Source organism: Nansenia antarctica (genome assembly GCF_963989245.1).
Source record: "Nansenia antarctica genome assembly, chromosome: 2".
Taxonomy (NCBI): Eukaryota; Metazoa; Chordata; class Actinopteri; order Argentiniformes; family Microstomatidae; genus Nansenia; species Nansenia antarctica.
Genome location: NC_137675.1, coordinates 24751070 through 24761069, shown reverse-complemented (window position 1 = coordinate 24761069; position 10000 = coordinate 24751070). Strand labels below are relative to the sequence as shown.

Below are 10000 nucleotides of genomic sequence, written 5' to 3'. Positions count from 1 at the left end.
ATAGACTAGACCACTATCAAACAGAATTTCCAGTTCATCTTAGTTTTTTAATAAAAACTAATAAATTCACGAACTTTCACTAAAAGTTTTTAGGACTCAAACTCTTTGGACAGAGTCTAATTCAGGAAAATACCTACAAAATTCAAGACCTCATAAAATCGTGATAAGACTTTTTAATACTTATTAAGGGTCTTGATTTTCCCAAAATTGATTTATCAACTTTTAATACTTTTCAAGACACCGCGGATACCCTGGAGGGGGCTCTGCTGTACTCACGGGTGCATGGCCATGGTGGTGAGCTTGGTGTAGATGTCCCGGCAGGGCGCGGCCCCCGTGTTGCAGGTGAAGGACTGGGGGGGGGGCATCCTGTGCTTCCTGCAGAACTCCAGCGGGGTGAGGGGGTGCAGCTGCTTCATCTCCTGCAGGTCCGACTTGGCTGCGATCATCATACACGGAGTCTTACTGTCCAGGAAGTATTGCTGCAAATGACACGGGATGTTGTTAAACATATATATATTATAATACTTTTGTAGGGCATTTCTGCTTTTATTGGGGTAGAGACAGTAGAGATTGATAGGAAGGATGGGTGAGAGCAAATTAAATATAATAATAATAATAATGTTTTTTTTATTTGCCATGCAATCAACTTGTCAATCAATTGTGGGAATTTGGTACTTTTTGCTCAGCCATAGTCGGCGCCCCTGGAGCAATTAGGGGTTAAGTGCCTTGCTCAAGGGCACATGCAGCCCCCTCCTGAGGCGGGGATCAAACCAGCGACCTTCCGATTGCACGCAGGCCTCTCTAACAACTAGGCTACCTCCACCCTGAAATGGGATAATGTTAAAAAATATATGTTTTTAGGGCATTTCTGCTTTATTGGGACAGACAGTAGAGATTAACAGGAAGGATGGGTGAGGGTGAAAGAGAGAGAGGGGGGGGGGGGGGGGGATGACATGCAGGATATGTCGATGGCCGGAATCTAACCAGGGACCTTGTGATGATGCTATGGCATGTGCCTTGGTGTGCTATGCCACTCACGCGCCAAGGGGACATTGTTAGTGGGGAAACAGCAATCACACTTGCCCTGGAGCTGCTGCTCTCTAAGTGAATGTCACATTAAGAGTCCATTCACTCTGTGGACCTTGAGTGTAGCGGAGGCGTGTGAATGTTTCTCACAACAAACGAGTCGATAAAAGCAATCGTGGGTGTCGTTTTGAACCGCCAATGAATCATATTGACATTGATTATGGAAAGACTTTTCGAATGCGAACAGCACTCATACACACACACACTCACAGAGAGACACACACATACACACACACACGCACACACAGACAGACAGACACAGACAGACAGACAGACACACACACAGAAACAAACACAACCACGCACACACCACACACACAGACACACACAGACAGACAGACAGACACACACACACACACCACACACACACACACACACACAGAGACAAACACACCCACGCACACACCACACACACACACACACACACACACCTTGAAGACTCTGGCGCAGTAGTCGAAGGAGTCGGGGTTGCTGGCGTCGTAGACCAGACACACGATGTCACACGTCAGGTCTGCGTCTGACAGGACCTCAAAGTCAGGGAAGACCTCGTGGAGCTGAAGAGAGGAGAGGAGGGGAGGGGAGGGGAGGGGAGGGGGAGAGATGACAATTTGAGGGGGTAGGAGATGAAAAAAGTTTAACCACCACACACACCTCTCACACACTCACACACTCACACACACACACACACACACACACACACACACACACACACACACTGCTGGGGAACCTAAACACCAGTCTCCCCAGTAGGTATATCTAACCAGTTAAAGCCTCACCAGAAGGTACTTCTCCTGGCCGTACACATACGTGGTGCTCATAGCGTAGTAAGACCTGTGTTCTTCTTTGATGGTGTTTTGACGCTGAGGAGAAACAAGAGAGAAAAGACTTTCAGATAATGTCAGAAAAAACCAACGTTTCAAAACAGAGAGGGCTTCCTAGGGAGCTCTGCATCGGGTTCACCGTGAGGCTGGATGAAGAGAGACCGAAATACTTCAGTCCCTAGAGAGTAGAAGAAGAAGTATTTGGGTTTCTTTTCGGTAGTTCAACCACACAGACTCAGGCAAAGTGAGGGAAAAAAACCAAAACGTGGCTATCATCCAATGAGAATGTGGTCGATTGTGAGGTCATCTCTTGTGGTCCCTCTGTGGCTCGGTTGGCAGAGCATTGCGCTACCAACGCTTAGGTTGTGGGTCTGATTCATTTACATGTTACATTTTAACCATTTAGCTAGACGCTTTTATCCAAAGCGACTTACTCAATTAGAGATTACAGGGGACAGTCTCCCTGGAGTAACTTAGGGCTGAGGCGACTCCCGCTGCGACCATATGTACTGAAACTTGTATGATGCACGCACTGTGATGCAAGTCACTTTGGATTAAAGCGTCAGGTAAAATGCATGCATATATCCAGTACCAGTCAAACGTTTGGACACACTTTCCCATTCAATTGGAAAGTGTGTCCAAACGTTTGACTGGTACTGTGTGTATATACAGTATATCTCAAAAGTGAGTACCGTATTTTCCGGACTATAAGTCGCACCCGAGTATAAGTCGCAGCAGGCCAAAAACGGGTCATGAAGAGGAAAAAACCACATATAAGTCGCACTGGACTATAAGTCGCATTTATTTACCGTAGAAATGTATTTCTCAAAAACATTCAGTTATTCAATTACACAATAGCACACAGAACAACAGGCTCAGGCTGAATGCCGCTGAATACCGGTGTCCGGTATGTGATGAATACAAAAATAAATAATAAAGGTGCAACAGAATATTAAATAAATAAAAATATTAACACATTAATAAAGAACATACCTGGGAGGCTGAATAGGCTAAATTGGTTGTAAAGTCGCTATGGAATAAGGCCTACGGTATGCTAAATGCCCAAAAATGTAATGTGTCCGGTATGTTAACGTACCGTAACACAACAGTTATTCAACCACCGTACATATTATAGTACACAGAACAACAGGCTCAATAGGTGTCCGGTATGTTAACGTAACACAACAGTTATTCAACCACCGTACATATTATAGCACACAGAACAACAGGCTCAATAGGTGTCCGGTATGTTAACGTAACACATTAATGAATAAAGATGAACACATTAATAAAGAACATAGGACTACCTGGGAGGCTGAATAGGCGAAAACGGACATAACAAGCCAGCGAGTCCAACAAGCAAGTTCTCACGATCTCATTCCACATCACTGAATCCATTGAATTCGTCATCCTCTGTGTCACTTCTGAACAACTCTGCCAACTCCGGAGGAAGATGAAGCGCCGTCTCCTCTTCTGCAGGGCTGTCGTCAGACTCAGCATCAGTTCCAGTTATTCCGGCCTTTCTGAATCCCGACAGGATGGTTCCGGTTGTCACTGAAGTCCATGCTTTGTCGATCCATCCAAGGACTTGCTGGAAAGTTGCATGGCGCATCCTTCCAGTTGCCGTGAAGCTGTGCTCTCCATCCACCATCCACTCCTCCCACTGGCGACGCAAGACTGCCTTAAAGCTCCGGTTCACTGAGATGTCGAGTGGCTGGAGTACTTTGGTTAAACCTCCAGGAATGATGACAGGTATGGAGTTGCAAGCTTTTATTTTTTCTTTGCACTGTGGCGTTATGTGTGCTCGCATACTGTCCATCACAAGCAGGGCTTTGCGTGTTTTAAAGAAACCATCAGGACGCTTAGTGTAGCACTTTGTAAGCCAAACGTTCATCATTTGTTGATCCATCCACCCTTTCTCATTCACGGCCACGACAATTGTGGGGGGGAATTCCTCTTTTGGCATGGTTTTCCGTTTGAAAATGACCATCGGTGGCAATTTCGATCCATCTCCACAACATGCCAGCACCACTGTGAAGTGTGATTTCTCATGACCAGTTGTCACGATATTTACACTTTTCACCCCTTTCTCTGCGACACTTCGGCCCATGGGGATGTCAAACGTGAGCGGGACCTCGTCCATGTTAATGATGTGATCCGGTGACACGTTGTGTTCAGTTACCTGCTCTTTTACAAACTCACGGAAACCGTCCATCCTGGCTTGGAAGTCTGCCGGTAGTTTCTGACACACCGTTGTCCGCGCTCTGATAGAGAGGCGGTTACGTTGCATGAATCGGTAACACCAAGAAGGCCCGCCTGCAAAGTCATTTATATCCATCTCCTTGGCCACTGCCAGGGCGTGGAGACGTAACTGCACCGTTGACAAGCCTCTCCCGGCAGCACGTTGTTCAAGCACCCATCTGTGGACTCGTTCCTCCATCTCTGGCCATCGTGCTTTCAGTCCGCGATTGGCTTTCTTAGTTTTCTTCATGGCAGTGAGTGTAACCTCTGCTTTTCGCCAGTCCCTCACAAGTTTCTCACTCACTCCAAACTTTCTTTCTGTTGCTCGATTACCGTTTTCGGCTGCATATTTTACGAGTTGCAGTTTGTAATCTGCAGAATAGGACTTTCTCTTTGACTGCATTTTGTTTGTGTGTGTCATCAGCTGTCTTTTTCAGTGGTAGGCCTACTCGTTGTCACACGCCTAGAGCGCCCTCTCGTGGTTGGAGACGGTAATGTTTACTCCTTGGTTCATGTCAGTCAGAGATTACCGTATGTCAGTTCATGTCAGTCAGAGATTATGAATTATTGATATATAAGTCGCACCTGACTATAAGTCGCAGGACCAGCCAAAGTATGAAAAAAACCGCGACTTATAGTCCGGAAAATACGGTACACCCTTTAGATTTTTGCAAATATTCTGTTATATCCTTTCAGGGGATAACATTATCCTACTGAAACTTTGATATAACTTAAAGTAGTCAGTGTGCTGCTTGAATAACAGTATAGATTTATTGTCCTTTGAAAATTACTCAGTACACAGCTGTTAATGTCTAAACAGCTGGCAACAAAAGTGAGTACACCCCATAGTGAACATGTCCTAATTGTGCCCAATGATATTGTTTTCCCGCCCTGGTGTCATGTGACTCGTTAGTGTTACAAGGATTCAGGTGTAAATGATAAGCAGGGCTGTTAAATTTGGTGTTTTGGGCACAATTCTCTCTGAATGCTGGACAACATGGCACCTCATGGCAAGGAACTCTCTGAGCGGCTGAAAAAAAGGATTATTGCGCTTCACAAAGATGGCCTGGGCTATAAGAAGATTGCCAACACCCTGAAAATGAGTTGCAGCACAGTGGCTAAGATCATACAGCGGTTTTCCAGGACAGGTTCCACTCGGAACAGGCCTCGCCAGGGTCGACCAAAGAAGTTGAGTCCACGTGCTCAGCGTCATATCCAGAGGTTGGTTTCCAAAAATAGACGTGCGAGTGCTTCCAGCATTGCTGCAGAGGTTGCAGAAGTGGGATGTCAGCCTGTCAGTGCCCAGACCATACGCCGCACACTGCATCAAATCGGTTTGTATGGCCGTCGCCCCAGACAGAAGCCTCTTCTGAAACCGATGCATAAGAAAGCCCGCAAACAGTTTGCTGAAGACAATGAATCCAAGAACATGAGTTACTGGAACCATGTCCTGTGGTCTGATGAGACCAAAATAAACCTGTTTTGGTCAGATGGTGTCCGGCGTGTGTGGCGGCACCCTGGTGAGGAGTACCAAGACAAATGTGTTTTGCCTACAGTCAAGCATGGTGGTGGCAGCATCATGGTCTGGGGCTGCATGAGTGCTGCCGACACTGGGGAGCTGCATTTCATTGAGGGACACATGAATTCCAATATATACTGTGACATCCTGCAGCAGAGCATGATCCCCTCTCTTCGGAAACTGGGCCGTAGGGCAGTTTTCCAACATGATAATGACCCTAAACACACCTCCAAGATGACAACGGCCTTGCTGAAGAAGCTGAAGGTTAAGGTGATGGACTGGCCAAGTATGTCTCCAGACCTAAACCCAATTGAGCACATGTGGGGCATCCTCAAGAGGAAGGTGGAGGAGTGCAAGGTGTCCAACAACCGTGGGCTCCGTGATGTCGTCATGGAGGAGTGGAAGAAGATTCCAGAAGCAACCTGTGCAGCTCTGTTGAATTCCATGCCCAGGAGGGTTAAAGCAGTGCTAGATAACAATGGTGGTCACACAAAATATTGACACTTTGGGCACAATTTAGACATGTTCACTATGGGGTGTACTCACTTTTGTTGCCAGCTGTTGAGACATTAACAGCTGTGTACTGAGTAATTTTCAATGGACAATAAATCTATACTGTTATTCAAGCAGCACACTGACTACTTTAAGTTATATCAATGTTTCATTAAGATAGTGTTATCCCCTGAAATTTGCAAAAATCTAAAGGGTGTACTCACTTTTGAGATATACTGTATACACATATCCTTGTCATGTCATGTGGGGTATATACAGTATATATATATATATATATATATATATATATTTGTGTCATGTGAGGGTCATGTTGGGGGTCATGTTGGGGTCATGTGGGGGGTCATGTGTTGGTCATGTGGGGGGTCATGTGGGGGTCATGTGGGGGGTCATGTGTTGGGTGTTGGGAATTTGTATTAAAATAACTAGAAGTGATAAATCATGTACTATGTGCTCATTTAAATAATATGTGACATGACGTCATCGCTTTGCTATGGAGGCGCAAACGGGAAAGGCTTAAAATCAGCGTTCAAAGTTTTTCAGAGCAAAAAAAATCTGATTTCGTTTTTTTGTCATCAGACACAACTTAAGGTTTTGAACTACCCACTCGTTATTTTTTCGAGCAGTTTTACGATACTTAAATACGTGTACTTAATCAACAAAATAAGCTCATTTTTAGCCTGATTTCTCCCGGGAAATCCTCCCTTGTGGGAGTGGAGAAACTGGTTCCAGGTTTTTTCTCATTGGTTGATCGACTTGGCTACGAGAGGAGTCAGGAAGCAGAGTGCTTGTTTGTTTACTCCACTAAGACTCGTAAGGTAAGATCTTCTATTTATGTACATAGCGACTTTGTTAGTTAAGTTAGTTGTTAGTTACTAGTTGAAACCAGTGTGTTCGTGTATTTAGACATTTCTTTATTATTACCCACTAGCAACTAACTGAAACCACATTGTTCCAGTCTGCACTAAGCTGGCCACCTTTGTTGTTAGCATGCTAGCATTGTTGTAGCTCGGTATTCTGTCTACGTTGTAAGTACGGTTAGTATGTCTACGTTGTAAAAGTTGTGTGTAAGACTCGTGTTCAGTGTGTAATACTAGAATACTGTAACATGTCAAGTGTAATAGATTACAGAAATGTTAAAAGTTTAAAAACATGTGCTGCCACAAACGATTATTTTCATAGTCGACTAGTCACCGATTATTTTAACGATTAGTCGACTAATCGGATCATAAATTACAGCTTATCGCACAATTACTCAATCGCTCTTATTTAGCTATCATCTTCTAAATCAGCTTCTAAATTTAGCTTGAAGTTGTTAGTTGTTGTTGTAGGCATGTGCTAACTAAAAATAAAGACAATTAAAATGATTGTTCACTCAAAAATAGATATTTTAATGAACTTTGCAGATTTATTTCTGGCATCACTTGCATGTAATGTAATGTAAAGAGTAGTAGAGAGTGCAAACTGCTCAGTAAAATGAGGTAGGCTAGGCACTAGGCAACCAAAAGAATACAAAAACAAAAATAAATACTTGTACAGAGTACAAAAGTTTTGCTTTCCATAGTAGAACGCGCCTTCTTAGCACTGTAACGTTAAGACAACATTTTTAGCTATTTGATAAGTATCGCTTTGATGACAACGTTACAGCACATAACGTAAAATAATGTAAGAAGGCTTTTAACGTAACGATATCGTTAGCCAATAACAAGCTCACTAGCTTACCGAGACGAGCCATCGTCTTCCTCGTCATCTGCCACAACGTGCTTCCTTTTGAGATGCTCGAGCATCATAGACGTGCTGCCATGATAAGCGAGTTCAGCTTTGCCAATTGTATTTTTTACATTATTTTTTTCAACGTTGTGGTTGAAATGCTCCCACACTTTAGACGTACGAGGACGGGAAGACATTTCTCTCTGTTTGTTTTTCCGGGGATGTCACGTGTGCCCCGGATGACCGACACTGCGCATGTACATCAAAGACACTGGGAGACGCTAGCCAGTGGCAGCTTCAGGGAAGAAAAAAGAAAAAACGAAAAAAAAAAAACGAAAAAAAAAAATCTTATTTCAGCTCTCAAAAAACATGCGACGACGTCGATTACCAAATATGTCGGCGACGATTTTGGTAATCGACGTCGTCGCGACTAGTCGACTAATCGTGGCAGCCCTTGCCCCGGCCCACTTGCTTTCTTTGTTATGGACGAGCTAGCCGCCAAACACACTACTCTCTGAGCACTTTAGGTAATTATCATTGTCATGTATTAGGCTAGCTATTTTATGAACATGGTATGGTAGTATTTTATGAACATGGTATTTTATGGAGTGCCAGTAACTGTAGGCAATATTTTAATGTACTATCTTCCTTCTGTTGCAGCTTTGATGCACTCCACCCCACCAGACACAGCAGCTCAACAACTCTCTGGCAATATTGTGTTGAATAACAAGAACAGTTGGGCATAGATACAGCATTTTGAACTGTGTCATGATTTATTATCTATTGATAGTCAATTCACAGACCTTGCATGCTTACCTGTGTATAGTCTGTTGTATGTTCTCAGTTGTTGCCCTCAGTTCCAACTATACTTGTACTTGAAACTGAACTATAAGGCTGGACATTGACTACTGAGCACTACACTATTTCCAGCACAAGACATCAGCAAATTACTCTTAATGCCTCCATAATAATAAGCTGGCTAATTAGCTACAGTAATAACATTGCTAGGTGATAATGTTAGCAATAGCTATCTAAGTACTGTAAACTTCTCTTTGAAAAGTCTATCTGACCCAGTGACTAACACTAATCTTTGCACACTGATTGTACTTTGCACAGCTTGTCGCACTATTGTTCTGCTGTAGTGCGACTACCATCACTTATACTTATCACTTTATTACTTATTATTGTGACTATGTACCTTGTTGAAGAACCAAAGTGAAATATTTGTATTCTTGTGTACTGTAAAATACATTCTGATTCTGATTGAAGACTTTTTTGTATCATTAAAAGACAGTAACAATAACAGTTACAACAACCATAAATAATAATAATAAGCTGGGTAATTAGCTTAGGTAATACCTTGCTAGGTAATAATGTTATAGCTGTATAACCCAGTGACTAACAATGACAGGTATTGACAGCTGATAGCTGTCAATCTAGAGGGGGAGTGGTTGGGGGTGGGGTTAACCAGCTATTGTTACCACCCATTACCTGCCTGTGTGAAGGTGTGAAAAAGTCCAAAATCTTTGAAGGCCGTTTTCTCAGGATTTAGTTTTCAGGGTTAACAAATATCAAATACTCATGTCGTCTTCAATCTTTTTCCCAATTTCTATGTATGACACATCATTTGAAAGCTTACAATCTGTAGTTTAAGCATTATGTAAAAATGACTTTGCCCCCTCCATGATCATTCCACCACATCGCGTCACATATGTGATGGTAAACTCAACTAAAATGGTTTAGTTTCCCTACAATAATACACTCTGATAATGGGTCACATTTAAAAAAAAATGTCCATATGGCTGCAATTGAGACAGCAATGGGGATTAAGCATCGATTTGGTTCAGTCTACCACCCCCAGTAGTCACAGGGGCTGGTTGAGAGGGCTAACCAATCTATTAAAAGAAAGCTTGCCGACAGGCATGATACAGAGACAGAGGGAGGTGGCTTGGACCTCCTCTCCATGGAAATGAATGTACAGTATATGTCAAAGCTCTAACTAATCTCAATCGAGTTTTCTCTTCACAGGTACTGAATGCTGCGGAGAAAGCAGACAACGGCGCAAAACAGACTCCTATTTTAGACCCAGGCGACTGGGTAAGAATCAGAGTCC

General features: G+C 43.3%; 1 protein-coding gene across 2 annotated transcripts in view; it reads right to left on the bottom strand.

Annotated features, from left to right (window-relative positions):
- The window catches only part of rhot1b (ras homolog family member T1), a gene marked incomplete at both ends in the record, with an annotated part of 36900 nt that overhangs the window by 4431 nt on the left and 22469 nt on the right, over positions 1-10000 (bottom strand). For both annotated transcript variants that reach the window (XM_080522333.1, XM_080522334.1), the window contains 3 exons: positions 277-479; positions 1518-1640; positions 1863-1946. In XM_080522333.1, coding sequence (XP_080378459.1) covers positions 277-479; positions 1518-1640; positions 1863-1946 — 410 coding nt within the window. The remainder of the gene's footprint in view (positions 1-276; positions 480-1517; positions 1641-1862; positions 1947-10000) is intronic.